Source organism: Lynx rufus, unplaced genomic scaffold (assembly GCF_022079265.1).
Source record: "Lynx rufus isolate CCGP_SWC_20201006 ecotype Redwood Valley unplaced genomic scaffold, mLynRuf1.p SCAF_31, whole genome shotgun sequence".
Taxonomy (NCBI): Eukaryota; Metazoa; Chordata; class Mammalia; order Carnivora; family Felidae; genus Lynx; species Lynx rufus.
The window spans coordinates 2217186-2235219 of NW_025814847.1; the positions used below are offsets into that span (position 1 = coordinate 2217186).

The following is an 18034-nucleotide window of genomic DNA, read 5'->3' on the forward strand; positions in this document are numbered from 1 at the left end:
TTTATTATTTTATTTATTCCATTGTATTTCATTTTATTTTGTTTTATTTATTTTATGTTATTATTTTATTTATTTCATTTTATTTTATTTTATTTTTTAATTTAATTTATTTTATTATTTTATTTACTTCATTTTATTTTTTTTCTTTTATTATTTTATTTTATTTACTTCATTTTATTTCATTTTGGGTTTGTGTGTGTGTGTGGTTGGGAATGGCTTTCTCGTTCTTCCTGTTCTTTTTTCAGGTGGTCGCGTGGACAGAGACAATGGGAAATTGGAGCAGAGGCCACATAGCAGAGTTTGTGTTGGTGGGCTTCCCTACCTCTCCACCCCTCCAGTGCCTCCTCTTTGTCCTCTTCCTGGCAATTTACCTGTTGACATTGTTGGAGAACGCACTCATCGTTTCCACAGTCTGGCTCACGCCAAGCCTTCACCGCCCAATGTACTTTTTCCTTGGCCATCTCTCCTTCCTGGAGCTGTGGTACATCAATGTCACAGTTCCCCGGCTTTTGGGAGCATTTCTTACCCAGGAGCGTAGAGTCTCCTACGTAGGCTGCATGACTCAGCTCTACTTCTTTATTGCCCTAGCCTGCACCGAATGTGTCCTGCTGGCGGTCATGGCCTATGACCGCTACCTGGCCATCTGTGAGCCCCTCCGTTACCCTAGTCTCATGCCATCCAGCCTGGCCATTCGCCTCGCTGCTTCCTCTTGGGGTAGCGGCTTCTTGAGCTCCATGATGAAGCTTCTTTTCATTTCCCGGCTGTCCTACTGTGGACCCAACGTCATCAACCACTTTTTCTGCGATATCTCCCCACTACTCAACCTCACCTGCTCTGACAAAGAGCAAGCAGAACTAGTAGACTTCCTCTTGGCCCTGGTGATGATTCTGCTCCCTCTGTTGGCCGTGGTTTCATCATATGCTGCCATAATGGCTGCCATCCTCAGGATTCCTACTGCCCAGGGACGTCGCAAAGCCTTCTCCACCTGTGCCTCTCACCTGGCAGTGGTTGTTATCTACTACTCCTCCACCCTCTTCACCTATGCACGGCCCCAGGCCATGTACACCTTCAACCATAACAAGGTCATCTCTGTGCTCTATACAGTCATTGTACCGTTCCTCAATCCAGCCATCTACTGCCTGAGGAACAAGGAGGTGAAGGATGCTCTCAGGAAGTCAGTCCTGGGCAGATGCCACTATCCGAGGGACGTCCCAGATTGACGTGCAGCAGAACCTAGGAGGCAGGAAGAAACAAGGTGGCGATAATACCACCTGAAAGAATGATAGAAATAGGCTCAAAGGGAACATACGTATCAGTTAGTACACAGTTTGGCTGAATCGTGTCTGGGAATCTCCCGATACAAACAAAAATTTGTGAACCATTGATCTTGTACAGGGTTTCCATACTGAGTTTGAACTGGCTGCAGAAGAGTCTCTCCCCCCGGGGGCTGTTAAAATGCAAATTCCCCGAAAAGAAAATCTGTAGAGGGTCCGATAGGGCGTGTCTAAGTTGCAACTCGGCTGTGCGTCACTTTCAACTTCCTAGGAACTCATGCTTCATAGCCAGTTTGAAGTTCCCAACTCTCGATCAAAGCCTTTTATTTTATAACTGAGAAAGTAGACGAGAGGGGATTTACTGGTGGATATGTCAAAGTGATGTGGGCTGTATTGCAGCAATGTCAGAGATCAAACTTCTCCAACCCTGCTCCCAATAAGAAATCACCAAAGTACCATGATACCCCAAGAACTGAAAGTCATGTCACCTCCCTAAACAATATTTTGTGCCTCTCCCAGTCTTCCACCCACTGCAAGTCAAGGAAGAGGAAAACGTAGTGCTGGTATTCACCTATGTGTGCACCAGAGAACATGGCTAAATATTCATCTGAATCTCCCTTCTTTGACTCCAGTGGGTTACCAAGCTGGTTGACCTAATGAGGGTTGATTCAGTAGTAAGTGAAATGCCTTAGAAAGCGTTTCTATCGATTGGTCCCAGAATCTTCGCCAGCACTATGGGCAGCTTCTGTTTTAATTAGTTGGTGCCTGGGTTATACCAGTTGTGAAATATTTTAAGTTTTGTTTCTGGGGCAAATGATGCAAGAACAGAAAATGCCTTTTTTTCCTTAAACCCACGTTAGTTAACATACACTGTAGTATTGGTTTCAGGAGTAGAATTTAATGACTCATCACTTACATACAACACCCCGTGCTCATCCCAATGGGTGCCCTCCTTAATGCCCGTCACCCATTTAGCCCATGCCCCCCACCCACCTCCCCTCCGGCAACCCTCAGTTTGTTCTCTGTATTTAAGAGTCTCTTCTGGTTTGCCTCCCTCTCTGTTTTTGGAGACAAAATAAAAGAATGAGAGGTGGGATGCAGGTATCTCTAGAATGAGTGAGATGTCTCAGATTCAAAGGCTGAATTATAGACATTCTTCCAAGTTCCTCTGAGTTCTGGGAACTTGCTTGAATTGCTTAGGGAGATTTTCGCAGCCCGACTTAAGGTTACTTTCTGCACATTTGAACCGTGTTCTGTGTTTCTTTAGTTGTAGGCTTTTGTAGAAACATAATAAAGAAAGTGCCGTTGAGCAAATACTCAGAAACAAACTGTCACGACCGATGCATTAGCTTATTCTGAACTAGGCTTTGGGGAAGAAACAAAAATGATGTTGTATTAAAGAAAACTACTGGGTCAATAATCATTTTAGGGTTTCCAGGGGGTAAAAGGAAACAACAGCAAAAACAAAAAGAGCCAAGGCATTTGACGCTTTTAAAAGTATAAGTTGCTTGATGTTTATAAAATGTCTAAATAGTCTTTTAAAGAACCGTCTCTGAGACTGTCTCTGTTTACCCTCCCCTCAGTGTATTCTCTTTTCCTTTCCTGGAGTTATGGAAGGCATGGCCTTTTACTGTAAGAATTCTGCTCCCCGAGCCAAGAAATTTCACTACTTTCACTCTAGTGAGTCCCTGTTGTAATGAAAACATTTTCACCTACCTCATGTGCTTGCTGTGAACATTACATAAACGATGTCTGTGTGAGTAAAGTGTTAAAATCTTTTCTCTTGAAAGATCAATTTTGCTGTGGATGCACTTCCTTTTCCTCCCCAGCTTTATCGAAGTATAGCAGATGGATAAAACTCTAAGGTACGTAAAGTGTACCACGTGACGGTCTGAGACGCATATGAACATACACCGTGAAAGCGTTCACCTTTGGTTAACTCTCCAGCTCCGGACTCTTGGAAGCCTGATAAATGTTATTAGGCAACACGGCTTGGGGTACAAACGGCCCCTGATGAGTAAAAGTCCTCTGGACCGGAGAATAATGCAAGTATTCTAAGTATCTGGGGAGAAGTCACAGCTTCAGGCGACTTTTGTGACTTGGCACGCCCTTTGCTGGGAGCCCTGGAAGCCAAGGATGCCAGGGACCTGTTAGAAGAGACGATGGCTCTTTGGGGACTTCAGGGGTCCAAGTCGAGGGGGACCCTGTGCCCTTGTGTGTGAATCTCATGTCCTCACTCCTGCCCTGTGACTTTGAATCCCAGAGACCAGCTCCTTGTCTGTTTTCAGCACCCCTTCCACAGACGAGAAATTCCCGATGCTGCCGTGCTGGGATGTTGTGGCTCTGTCCTATATTTCTCTAGGGGAAACTGATGCCAAGTGTGTCCTTTGGGGGGGGTGTGGGTTGGATTATTTGGTGATTCCTAAGATCTTCGGGCATATAATAGCTAATCACATAAATAGTCAATAAATGCGAAGCCCTGTCTGTATTATCATTTTGTCAAAAATAATATGACTATGGGCTTCTAACCAATGTGCCTGTTCTACTAACCACGCCTCAAACTCACTCTTATGCAAACTGAGATTGGAGGACTGACCGGGTTCCCTAGAACGTACGTGGAAAGCTGGGCTCTGATCACCCTTCGTAATCATGTGGAGAAGGTGCTATGTTAACCAGAAAGTTTAGCGTTTCCACTGATCCGACCTAAAACTATTACAGCACGCCAGCGTGCCATTGGGTAGACTCAGTGAGGTTCACGCTCCTTTTAAAAATGATCAGGATGGGGGCATCTGGGTGGCTTAGTTGGTTGACCGACTGACTCTTGATTTGGGGTCAGATCATGATCTCATTGTGAGTTCAAGCCCCATGTCGGGTTCTGGGCTGACAGCACAGAGCCTGCTTGGAATTCATTCTCTCTCTGTCTCTCTCTCTGTCTCTCTCTGTCTCTCTCTCTCTCCTCTTTCTCTCTCTCAAAATAAATAAAAAATAAACATTAAAAATTTTTTAAATGATCAGAATGTATCTTAACTCTTTTTTTGGATGTTAACATAGAACATAAATGTCCTCCTGGGATTTTAGTCTTGGATTTTGGGCTTGATACTGACCCTCTGGGTATCTACATTGTACCGAGGGAGGAGCTAGAGAATGTCAGCTGGTACAAATGCCACCATTAGGGCCCTTGTCATATCACACTCTTTCCCGGGGGGTGGGGGGCAGTAGCCCTCCTAATTTGTTTTTCCCCTCGTGTGAGAGGTTCCCAGTGTGTTCATTGGCGTAGATAGCTCACTTTTCTTTGCTGTGACAGCCCATCTTTTCAAGCTGAAAATATGCCCAGCCCCGGCAGTAAATCCACATCTCTGTGTCACATGTTTGATTCGTCAGCTTTTCTTGTATCTGGCTGGGAATGGTCGTATATCTCGTTTTTGTCCAATAAACGTAAGGAGAAGTCTGCTGGAGAGGATCTCCTTTTCAGAGAAAGATGTAGCTGGCACTGGTGCTTCGGCTTTCCTTCTGTTGAACTTGGCTTTGATGCCCGGAGCTCCAGCAGCCGTCCATGAGGTAACAGACATGAGGAAGGAAGTTCAGCACTGAGGCCGGAGGCACAGAAATGCATAAAAATCGTGGGTCTTCGATAGCACGCTTGAGAAGTTGAACCAACACGAGCAAACACCTACATCCATGTTTATTTTTTATCAAATGATAAAAAGTAATTCCCATTTGTTGGAGGCCCTGTAATTTGTGCTTCCTTCTTATTTGCAACCTAATATGCCTGATGTGATACATTTACCTAACTTTTGCCTTGCATCGTTTTAGAATTTTCAAACGGTTTTTAGTTTTAGGGTCTCTTAAGTTTGTCAAATGAAATCTATTTTTGTACGTTGCCAGAGAAAGATCAGGACCCACCCACCCCCTCCTGCCAAAGCTCCTATCTTGCCATTCCGGGAGACGAAAGAGTCACTGTGCCTTTAAAGCTGTAATTCACAGGTTAGCCAGAGAGAGGCTGGTTATTTCTCAGACGCTACACCTGCGATTCAAATAGCTCCTGCAAGTCAGTCTTGTATTCTCTTATTTTCTCATACTTTATTTTGTTTCATTTATTTATTTTTTTTTTGGTTATGAACATGTACTCAGTGGAGCCAACTTTTCACCAGAGAGGCATACCAGAAGGGAAGTAAGGAAGGAGCATGTGTTCAAGTCAATTACGATTCTTTAAATACAATTAATTCGTTTCAAAACAGGGGTGCCATTCGTCACGATTAACTAAGAAGGTCCTTGCATTTAAAAAGGAAACATAAATTATGTGATTTTTTATTCATAAAACGCCACATAGAAAGCACAAAATGTGATTATCTGCCTCAAATTTTTAAATAACTTGAGAGGAAATGGGAAACACACAATTTTCAGAAATAATTATAAGGATACAAAGAAAAATGTGAGTTTCCCCGGTAACTTTAACTTCTACATTTAAAAATTACTCTATTTCTCCTTACCCAAGCTAAGTGTGTATTGATCTGGAATATTTTTCCAGACTCAGACATATTACAATTTGTAAGCTCTGCCCTTTTCCTCACTCAGCTCAGAGCTGTAGTCTCTGCCCGTTTGTTCAATAAGATCCTTAAATTTACTGTGTTCTTTTCTTCCAGGACAAGAAATAGTCAAGGGTGAACTTAGAATTCCATTTTTGCTTTAAGCACTCAGCGTTTTAACTACTGCTTTTTTCCTTTGTACCAAGGAATGATTGCAAACAGTTATCACCAAAAAAAGATTGTATTTTGTTTTACTAACTTCTGGGTTACCATCATACCAAAGGTAATGTTACCATCGCCTTTTAAAGATGAGGAGTGCAGTACTTAGAGAGACTTGGGAATTTATTTGCCTCACAGAGCTACCAGGAACAATAAAAACTCATGTTTTTCTTTTTTTTTTTTTCTTGAATATATTTGACATATAACATTGTCAAATTGATAGCAATTTATTTATCAGATTTAAGGTGTACAATGTGTTACTTTGACACGTTTATGCATGGTAATATAACTGTCTTTGTAGCTGTGTTGATCACATTACATACATACAGAACCATATTGCTGTCTATATTCATCATACAGTGCATTGAAAACTATGGCTTTTTTGTTTTCCGTTCCAAGCGTATATCCTTAAACACCCTCAGTTCTATTTCTTGATTCTCCACTCCTTGGTAACAACCATTTTGTAATCTGCCTTTTATGACTTGGACTTTTTTTTAAGATTCCACATATAAGTGCTTGTCTTTCTCTGCCTCCTCTCACTTAGCATAAGGTACTCAAGGTCCATCCATGTTTTCTCAAATGGCGGGATTCCCTCCTTTCTCATAGCTGAATCCCGCTGTGTATACCCACCTCCTCTTTCTTACCTGCTCATCCATTGATGGGCATTCGAGCTGTTTTTGTGTCTTGACTCCTGTGAATAATGCTGTCATGAACACGAGGGTATATATCTCTTTGAAATACATGTATCTTTTGTATCTACTGAGTTACTGACACATGAGAGTCGTGTAGATGTATACAGCTGACACTTGTGTGCACAACATCTAAGGGTGTTTGGGGTTTGTATACGTGTGTGTGCACATGCTTGGGTCCCCGAATAAGAGCAGGTAAATGCCATTCTGATTTTCTGCTGAATGACTTTGGTTATAGCGCTCTCTTCCCCCAGAGGATCCTATTATTTGTGAGACCATTCCTCAGAAAGAGAAGAGCCCGCACACACACAATTTTCCCTCACCTTCCTCTGCCCCAGAGTCTGGCAGGGAGGAAAGCAGTGTGCTCCAAGCCTAAGGTCCCTCTTGTGTCATTTACCTTGCCAGCTCTTCCCTTAGTATTCCCCTGGGGCCCCCTTGGGCCCTGGAAAGGCCAAATACATTCCTGAGGGCAGTATCCGTGGGGAGGTCCCCTGTGGGTGGGAGTTGGTACCTGCCCCTCCAGTAGCTTGGAGACAGGCAGAGAACAAATAGCTCATTCTGTGCCCGTCTTCAAGCTGAGAAGAGACACAACCAGTCTGGCCCAACACCTCTTCGAGCTTAAGGACACCGCCTTCCTCCTCTTGGTCTACATGACCTCTCCTCTTTCCTCGGTTCAAGGTGGCCATGCCTGACGAGGCTGGGAGAAGAGCCATAAGTTACGTCACTGAGACGATGGTGGGTTGAAAAGACTCTCAGGTATTTCCAGGGGATGGTTGAACATCATTTTCATTTAAATCACTGATTCTTGGGAGCTTTCATTGTATTGATATTTTAAAATAGTTTGTCTTCTTTGAGCTTACTATGGGAAGTGTAGCTACAGGGCATAGTTGGGGAGTGAATTTAGGACATATATAGATTAATTTCACTCCAAAATATTTCTTTTTGAGAGAGAGAGAGAGAGAGAGAGAGAGAGAGAGAGAGAGAAGCAGGGGAGGGGAAGAGAAAGAGGGAGAGGAAGAACGCCAAGCAGGCTCCATGCTGTCAGTGCAGAGCCTGATGTGACGCTGGGACCTACAAACCGTGAGATGGTGACCTGAGCTGAAGTCAAACACTTAACTTACTGAGCCACCCAGGCGCCCTCCTAATTCTTAGTCTTAAATTCCATGGGCCACATTGATTTCCAGCTTCAGGTCTGAGGCATGCCTTCTGAGAAGGACAGTGTCTGTTGCTGAAATCCTGAAAATATATTGCATTGTCGCAGTGCTGGGGGGCACTGAGGAGGAGGGGGACCTATTCCAGGAAGAAAGGACTTCTGGGTGTGATTCCCTCCTTACATATTTCTGGAATATAAAAACGCACGAGGGAATGAACCCAAGGACACAGCTGTGGAGACTGGTGTCCTGTTACCGTGAAGGAAGTGCCTCCCAAATGGAAATGCTACCCCCCCTCCTCCAGTAGCTGAAGACATGTCGATTCCACGTGTCCATTGGCAGGGACAGAGGTGCTGAGGAAAAGCCCGGCTGGAGGGGGTGTCTAAGCTGTTCATTAATGGGCTTCAGGTTGGTTGGACTTTCAGACTCAAGAGAAGAGAGGAAAGCTGCTGAGGGAGCTTGGGGCTCACAGACCTTGCCTTTTTTTCAAGTTCCACCAACCCCCACTGCCTCCTGAATCTTAGACCATGGCACACAGGGACCTTGCATTGGGTGTGTGTGTGTGTGTGTGTGTGTGTGTGTAGCTTAAAGGCTGAGTTCCAACAAACAAACAAAATTGTTTGTCGAATTGGCATTATCAGACCTTATTTGCTTTTTTGTTTATCTGCGTCTGTGTTCTTCTCTAAGAGGTGGCTATTCTGCCTTCCTTTAGGGTCCTAGAGCGAGGTCCGAGCAGCAAGAGGGAAGTGGATGGGGTGGGCGGCCATTTTCCAGCTGTCACCCTAGGACCATTTCCTCAGGAAAAGCAGAGAGCCTGCCCCGGCTGCACCCCTATGTCCTACGCATGGGCAAGGCTGTTGAGAAAAGGAGAGTAGGGGGGACAGGCTCTGGAGAAATGCAAAAGGGAGGAATCAAGCTGTAGGTCACAGAGAAAGTCTGGGAAGGGTAAGGCACTCAGCATGGGAGGTTCAGAGTGATTCTCAGACGGCTGGTTGGAGACTGTACCCTGGGCGGGAATGCAGAAGGCTCAGTGATGGCAGAAGGCATCTGGGTCCTCCATTTTTTCTGGTATTATTTTCAAGCAACTTGCGCCTCCTTTACTCTAATACCCCTGGAAAGGTCCTACAGTCCCCTCTTTTCTGATTAACAATGACTGTTGTTTAAGGGTGCCTGGGTGGCTCAGTCGGCTGAGTGTCTGACTCTAGATTTCAGCTTAGGTCATGGTCCCAGGGTCGTGGAATCGAGTCCCACATTGAGCTCTTTACTGGGTGTGGAGTCTGCTTGAGATTCTCTGTCCCTCTTCCCCTCTCCCTGCTCATGCTTGTGCTCTCTCTTTCTCTCTAAAATAATAACAATAATAATAATAATATTTAATAATAATAATACACAATGGCTGTTGTTTCCACCATGTAGATCTGTGTTGACTTTGTTGGCAGGATTTTGGGAGAATTTAGCAGTGTATCCTCGAAAGGTCACAGCAAATGTCCATAGGAATTTAATTTAAAATCTAAAGTTCATTAGATGTTTACGGATGTGGTGAAATTATATTATATCCACCTTAGAAATAAAAGAACTGACATTCTGAACATTAAGTAGTAAGCTCACTTAGGTGGAGTTAGACAAAAGTGGGATTTGATGTACTTTTCCTAAACTCCTAATCCAGCACTCCATACAATGGATCAGATCAAAGAAAACATTATCTTTTAGATTACCCATTCGATTTTGTTCTCCAAGAAGCTGGCAAACATTCATATCATGTTTGCTATTAACCCTGTGTGTTTGCTCAAATATTGCTTCATTCAAGATTTACAACCTTGTTAAATAGGAAACAAACACACAAACAGAAGAATTCTTTCCATAGAGATAAGTGGAGTCAGAAGACTTCTCTGGAAGTTATGCCAATTATGCCTGGGGCGGGGGTTGGGGGGGAGCCCGCAGTGAATACCTGAGTTTCCGGCTTCTTTACATACATAGCAGATGGGATTTCTTGCTTATGGTGAAGGGGTGATAGGAAGGCCATCCTCCTATGACCAACAGGGATATACTGGAAAGGCACAGAATTAATTTGGAGTCAGAAGTTTCCAATTTCACTTGTGTGTACCTTGGATGAGTTCTCTCTCTTGGCTTAAGTTGACAAAAATTAGAATATAAGCTCCCCAACATACATGATGGCTCAAAAGTTCTGGTTTGATCATAATTTAGGACGAAGTAAGGTATGAAGGCAGGAGAACTTCTCTTGTGATGACTTTGCCGCTGGGGGGTTCTATCATTGGTGGTTGGCTCGTGCTCAGGAAGTGGAAAACTCTGATTCTGTCTGTGCCCACAGCCAGTTATGATCACCAAAGTTCTGGAAGCAGGTAACCACACAGCAACCATACATTTCGTTCTTCTGGGATTTCCAACACGGCCAGCCTTCCAGCTTTTCCTCTTCTTCGTGTTCCTGGCAACCTACCTACTAACTCTGCTGGAGAACGCTCTCATCATCCTGGCCATTCGTGGTGACACACAACTGCACAAGCCCATGTACTTCTTTCTGAGCCACCTCTCCTTCCTGGAGATGTGGTATGTCACCGTCATCAGCCCCAAGATGCTGGTGGACTTCCTCAGCCATGACAAGACCATTTCCTTCAATGGCTGCATGACTCAACTTTACTTCTTTGTGACCTTTGTCTGCGCAGAGTACCTCCTCCTCGCTGTTATGGCCTTTGACCGCCACGTGGCCATTTGTAACCCACTACGCTACCCAGTCATCGTGACCAACCAGCTCTGTGGTACCCTGGCGGGGGGATGCTGGCTCTGTGGGCTCACAACTGCCACGATTAAGATGGTTTTCATAGCCCGACTCCACTACTGTGGCAAACCTCACATCAACCATTATTTCTGCGATATTTCTCCGCTCCTCAGCATCCCCTGCGAAGACTCCTCGCAGGTGGAGCGAGTAGACTTCTTTCTGGCCCTCGTGGTTATTGCCGTCCCCCTTTGTGCGGTGGTGGCGTCTTATGCCACCATTGTCAGTGCCATCCTTAGGATCCCTTCTTCACAAGGCCGCCAAAAGGCGTTTTCCACCTGTGCCTCTCACCTGACTGTTGTAATTCTCTTCTATTCCACAACCCTTTTCACCTATGCCCGCCCCAAGCTCATGTACACCTACAGTTCCAACAAAGTGGTATCTGTGCTCTACACGGTCATCGTCCCCCTCCTCAACCCCATCATCTATTGTCTGAGGAACCAGGAAGTAAAGGCAGCCCTCAAGAAGACCATACTGTGCAAAGGAAGTCGTTCCAGAGGGGATGTGGCTTTGAGCAATTAAACACTTATAGACTCCCTTCAGGCCTGAGTCAGGAGGTGATGGTTCCACATCCACACCCCACACTCTGGCCTTTGCTTACCTATCCACATCCAGTACTTTAACCCTGCTCCCCTGTGTGTGCGTGTGTGCGTGTGTAGACACAAATGTGGCTAAAGAACTATATTCGCGAGCGGCAGCCTCTACCTCTAGCTCAGCAGACCAGTTTTAGACATTTCCCCAAACTTCCTTGAAACGAGGGCAGGTTTTTCTCTCCCACTAAGATACAAACCCCACGAGAGGACAGATGCGTCTGTCACACAGTAGGTGCTTACTACATACTGTTGAAAGGATCGCTGAATAAATACATTGAGTGAAAACACTGAAGATGAAGAGGGGAATTGTGAATACGTGTTGATGGCCTCTGTTCCACCTGCTCATTGTCATTTCTTTTTCTTCCTCACTTTTCTCTGTTCTTTCCTCTTACAGACTCATAGATGTGCTCGCTCTCTGCCCTCCTCCTTCCCGTCCTCCTTCCCTCCTCACTTCCTCTCCCCACCCCCTATTTTTCCACAGAGACGCTGGCATGCGTTCACCCAAATAAAGTCACCACCTCATCTTACCTGACTCGTTTGCTGATTCAAGAGCACAAAGCCAATGAGCGGCCCAAGCTTTGTGAAAACCTCAGCAAAACTTTAGGAGGCATACCTTGTGTTTTCAAGATGTTAAGCATTAAAAACCAAAAGCTTTTCTGTATTTCCGGAGCACGGATTTTAGTAGCAATTACTTTTCACTTCTTATTTTACGGTTAGCTTTTTTAAAATCAGCTTTGTGGGGCACCTGGGTGGCTCAGTCGGTTGAGCGACCGGCTTCGGCTCAGGTCATGATCTCAGGGTTTGTGAGCTCAAGCCCCGCATCGGGCTCTGTGCTGACAGCTCGGACCCTGGAGCCTGCTTCGGATTCTGTGTCTCCCTGTCTCTCTCCCCTTCCCCCACTCATGCTCTGTCTCTCTCTGCCTCAGAAATAAATAAACATTAAAAAAATAAAATAAAAAATAAAATAAAATCAGCTTTGTAAAGTATAATTCCATTCAATAAATTTCACCTTTTTATTTTTATTTTTTATTTTTTCTTAAAGTTTATTTATCCAATAGAGAGAGGGAGGGAGAGAGAGAGAATGCGGGAGGGATACAGAGAGAGGGAGAGAGAGAAAATCCCAAGCAGGCTCCACACCATCAGCACAGAGCCTGATGCAGGGCTTGAACCCTCGAACCTGAGATCATGTATGAGATCATGAGATCTTATGACCTGAGATCATGACCTGAGCCAAAACCAAGTGTCAGACACTTAACTGACTGAGTCACTCCTAAATTAGGAACCCCTAAATGTCACCTTTTTAAATGGTGCTGAATTTTGGAAAAATGGGCAAGTTGTCAAACAACAACATTCACTAGATAGAACATTTCCGTCATCCCCCAAAGTTTTCTTGCACCTTTTTTCATTAAATCTCCTGCTCATACCCCCAGACCTAGCTACTGGGGAGTGGTATGCTTTTTGTCACTTTCGCTTTGCCTTTTCTAGAAATTCACATAAATAGAATCATACAATCTGTGGTCTTTTATGTCAGGCTCACTTATCATAATGCCTTTAAGTTTCTCAAAAAATTTTTTTCACTGAAGTATAATTAACATACAGTTTTAGATCAGTTTCTTTTTTTCCATTATATTGCGTTTATTTTTTTTTAATATGAAAATTATTGTCAAATTGGTCTCCATACAACACCCAGTGCTCATCCCAAAAGGTGCCCTCCTCAATACCCATCACCCACCCTCCCCTCCCTCCCACCCCCCATCAACCCTCAGTTTGTTCTCAGTTTTTAAGAGTCTCTTAGGCTTTTAAATCCGTTTCAAGTGTACAATAGACTCAACAATTCTATGTATTACTCAGTGCTCATCATGATAAGTGGACTCTGTTTTAAGCCTTTTTTTTTTTTAAGTTTTATCTATTTATTTTGAGAGAGAGAGAGAGAGAGAGAGAAAAGAGGAGGAGCAGAGAGAGAGGGAGACAGAGAATCCCAAGCAGGCTCCAGGCTCGGCACAGAGCTCAACGTGGGGCCATGGGTCTCACGACCCTGGGACCATGACCTGAGATGAAATCATGAGTTGGATGCGTAACCAACCGAGCCACTCAGGCCCCCCTGATAGGTGGACTCTTAATCCCCTATATCTGTGTCCCCCAAACTCCCACCCATTTCCTCTCTGGCACACACACACCAGTTTGCTCTCTAGATTTAAGAGCATTTTTGCTTGTTTGTCTCTGTTTGTTCACTTGTTTCGTCTCTTAAGTTCCACGTACAAGTGAAATCATATGGTATTTGTCTCTCTCTCTGTCGGACTTGGTTCATTTCGAGGTATTCCCTCCAGGGCCAACCAGGCTGTTACCAGTCCCACCCACCAACGACAGCCTCTCAGTGCGGTATTCCCACAGGGGCAATGAGGACAGTCACCCATCTGACTGCTGACCCCACCCAGCTACAAGCCCACAGGTGCCCTGAAGATCCTTGCATATTGTCGCACGTATGGGTTACATGGAACGGCTGAGTGCTGTCCAGACAGAGCACAGTTTGTTTTTGTAGGCACCGGTCGACAGACATTTAGGCCCTTTCTAGTTTGGAACGCTACTGTTATCAATAAAGCTACTGTGAATATTTAACATAAGTTTTGTTGTGATGGTAGACTTTAATTTCTCTTCGGGAGATGAGGGTTGTTACAGTATCGTTACCGGGTTAGGTTAAGTTTATGCAAAGATGATCCAATTTCCCAAAGTGGCCCAACTATTCTACATTCTGCAAGCAATGTATGAGAATTCCAGTCATTTACAACATCATCAGTGGTTGGTAATGTCAACGTTCCCACGTGGTCATTCATCCCACCAATGGTCATTCCCATTGGTCATTCCCAGTGCTTTAACTTGCATTGTCCTAATGTTGAGCACCTTTTCATTTACTTAGTTGCAATTTTGAAAACTTCGTGCTGGAGTGCCTGGGTGGCTCAGTCAGTTAAGCCTCCAACTTCAGCTCAGGTCATGATCCCGTGGTTGTGGGTTCGAGCCCCGTGTCGGGCTGTATGCTAAGAGCTCAGAGCCCAGATCCTGCTTTGGATTCTGTGTCTCCCTCTCTCTCTGCCCCTTCCCCTGCTTGCTTTCTGTCTCTCTCTCTCTCTCAAAAATAAACATTAAAAATAATTTTTAAACTTCTTTGTGCAAGTGTCTAATCACGCATTTTCCCCCATTTTTAAACTAAGTTTTTTGTCTTGTTATTATCAATCTTTAAGAATGTTTCAGATACTCAGATGCAATTATTTGTCAGTTATACAATTTGCTAATATGTTCTCCCACTTGGAGGAGGGTCTTTTGAAAAGCCATTTAATTTTTCATAGTTTTGGAGGCTAGAAATCCCAGATCAACGTCCCAGCCAGTTCAGGTCCTGGTGAGGACTCCTCTTGGCTTGCAGATGAGCACCTACTCACCATGTGAGGAGAGAGGGAGAGAGAGAGAGAGAGAGAGAGAGCAAGCACAACCACCTTCAGCCTTAATGACCTGCATAAAGGTCCCGTCTCCAGATACAGCCACCTCAGGGGGTGAGACTCCAATGTGAGTTTGAGGGACCAGAAACATTGAGTCCATAAGAAAGAGTATGTAGAATTGACATCACTTTCCCCTTAAACATTTGATAAAATTCACCAATGAACTAATCGGGACTAGGGAAGTTTATTTGTGAGAAGTTATTAACTGTACCACCTATGTTTTTTAATAGATATAGGAACAATCAGGTTATTGGTTTATTCTCTTTTTTTATTGGCTTATTCTCGAGTGAGCTTTGAAAGGATGTCTTTCAAGTAACATGCCCTTTGATTTGTCAAATTTGTTAGCATAACGTTGTTCATGGTATTCCCTGAAATGTCCACAGCATATGTAAGGAGGTACTTATTTATTGTTTAATATTTGGGTAACTTGTGTCTTCTTTCTTTTAACCTGTTCCATCTCCCTAGAGATTTATCAATTTTATTTTTTAAAAATCAATAAAATTGCTGGAGTCTGTTGGTTTTGGGTTCCTTTTCTCTTTACTATTTTATTGTGTGAGGAAAATATATAATAGCCTTTCTTCTGCTTACATTTGATTTATTGTAATCTGTTCTTTCTCTTGTTTCTTAAGACAAAAGTTGAGCCTATAGACTTGAGTCTCTTTTGTACTGTAAGCATTTAATGCTATAAATGTTCCCTTGAATACTGATCTAGCTGTATCCCCCAAATAATTTTGATACATCATGTTTTCACTTTATTCAGTTTATTTTTTTTATTTTATTTTTTAATTTTTTTTTTAACGTTTATTTATTTTTGAGACAGAGAGAGACAGAGCATGAATGGGGGAGGGGCAGAGAGAGGGAGACACAGAATCTGAAACAGGCTCCAGGCTCTGAGCCATCAGCCCAGAGCCTGACGCGGGGCTCGAACTCACGGACCGCGAGATCGTGACCTGAGCTGAAGTCGGACGCTTAACCGACTGAGCCACCCAGGCGCCCCTCACTTTATTCAGTTTAAACTAACTCTAATTTCCTTTTTGATTCCCCACCCCACCTTTGGCCTACCAGCTATTTAGAAGTGTGTAATTTCAAGTGTTAATCATCTGGTCTGTTCTAGATATCTCTTCGTCCTTGTTTTCTTGTTTAACTTAATTATAATCAATGAACATCCTTACATGTTAATTAAATCTTACAAAATATTCTGAGACTTGTTTATGGTCACGCACGTGATCTATCTTGCACACTTGAAAAGAATATGTCGTCTGTTCGGGCGTAGGATTTCCAACACCTATCAGTTAGATCATATTGGTTAACAGTATCGTTAAAATCTTCCACGTTTTAATTTTGTCCTTATATTATACATTTTGTAGATATAGATATGGCACATCCCTATCCTTCTATATCTTTATTTTAGGTCCTCTTGTTCTTCCAGTTACCAAGACTAAAGTATTGAACACCTCAACTATCACAGTGGATTCATCTATTTCTCGTTAATTTTCATCAGTGTTTTACTTAATACATTTTCTATTTTTGTAATTATATGCATATACATTTGGGATTTTTATGGTTTTTTTTTTCTGAATTGAACACTTAACTATTCTGAAATGTCACCCTTTATCTCAAGGAATGTTCCTTGTTCTAAAACTAACTGCAGCTGATATTAATAGGGTCACTATAGCTTTTATTTCATTTGGGTGTCCTGGTATATATTTTTCCTGTCTTTTTACCTTCAACCTACCTGTGGCTCATAATTAAAGTAAGTACTTTACAGACTGTGTATAAGTAGATATATTTTATCCAGTTGGATAATCCCTGGTCTTAAATTCTTATCCCATTTTTACTGCCTTTTTAAATTGAGTACATTCTAACAGTTCCATTTTGTCTCACTTTGGCTTACAAGTGTTTGTTTCGGGGCAAGTTTCTGTGATAATGGAAACGTTATATCTGTGCTGCCCAAGACAGGGGACACAAGAACATGAGGTTATCAAACATTACGATGTGACCACTGGGGCAGGAAAATAGAACTTTTAATTGTATTGAATCTTAATTGAATTAAAAATTCAATATCCACACGGAGCTAAAAGCTGTCTTATTTTAATGTTTTTTATTTATTTTTGAGAGACAGACAGAGACAGAGCCTGAGCAGGGGAGGGGCAGAGAGAGAGAGGGAGACACAGAATCTGAAACAGGCTCCAGGCTCTGAGCTGTCCACACAGAGCCCGACCCCCGGCTCAAACTCACAGAGTGTGAGATCATGACCTGAGCTGAAGTCAGACGCTTAACCGACTGAACCACCCAGGTGCCCCTAAAAGCTGTCTTATTGATAGCACAGCTCTAGGCACACAATATACATCTCTAACTTACCAGTGTCATTATTCTAAAAATATTATATGATGACATGTATACTGAAAAGCTTCTTAATCCATTCTTTGAACTACATTACCATATATCTTACCTCTCTTATTCTAAAATCTACAATTCACTGATATTACTTTTTTGCTTTAAGCAACTATATTTCAGGGAGACTAAAAAGTAAAGGAAAATAAACTTTACCCATATACTTAGCATTTTATTTTCCTATCTAAACTTTGTGAGGATCCAAATTTTTATCTGGTAACCTTTTTTTTTTTTTTATGCCTGAAGCTGTATCTTTAATATTTATTTATGGTGCAGGTATGCTAATGATACATTTTCACAGCTTTGACAGTCTGGACAAGGCTTTCTTCACCTTGGTCTCTGAAGATCGTTCCCCTGGGTGACGAGCCTGAGCTGACAGATTTTCCACATGTTCCATTATGGTCTAATTTCCAGAATTTCCAGTAAGTCATCTGTTCTTAACTGGGTTGCTCTGTAGGTAATGTTCCTTTCTTTCCTCGCTATTTTTACGGGTTTTATCATTGATTTGCAACAACTGGATTCCTATATACTTTGGTGTGATTTTCTTTTTCATTCTGCTCGAGAGGTGTTGAGCTTGGGTCTGTGAGTTTATAGTGTTACCGATTTAGAAAAGTCCCAGCCTTTACTTCATCAAGTATTATTCTGACGCCCTTCTCTCTCCTCCTCCTGGGACCTCAGCTGCAATGGGTGTTTGACAGCCTGAGAGTTTCCCACACATCATCACCGAGTCCCTGGGTTCTTGTCTTCAGTTTTACTTCTGCGTGTGCTGTGGGAGGGACAGCTCCTATTGCTTTGTGGTCAAGGTGACTGATTTTTCTTCCAAACGGTCTGCAGTTCATGCTACGCACTGTATTCTTTTCACTGTATTTTTTTCACTCTAGTATGTATTTTCATCATTGTAATTTATAATTT

General features: G+C 43.0%; 2 protein-coding genes across 2 annotated transcripts; both read left to right on the plus strand.

Annotated features, from left to right (window-relative positions):
- Positions 1-266: 266 nt before the first annotated feature.
- LOC124521895 (olfactory receptor 6P1) lies at positions 267-1220 on the plus strand. Its single transcript, XM_047093064.1, has one exon. The coding sequence runs from the start codon at positions 267-269 to the stop codon at positions 1218-1220; it is 954 nt and encodes a 317-aa protein (XP_046949020.1).
- Positions 1221-10191: 8971 nt separating this feature from the next.
- LOC124521665 (olfactory receptor 6Y1) lies at positions 10192-11169 on the plus strand. The gene has a single exon (XM_047092646.1). The coding sequence runs from the start codon at positions 10192-10194 to the stop codon at positions 11167-11169; it is 978 nt and encodes a 325-aa protein (XP_046948602.1).
- The last annotated feature ends 6865 nt before the right edge of the window (positions 11170-18034 follow it).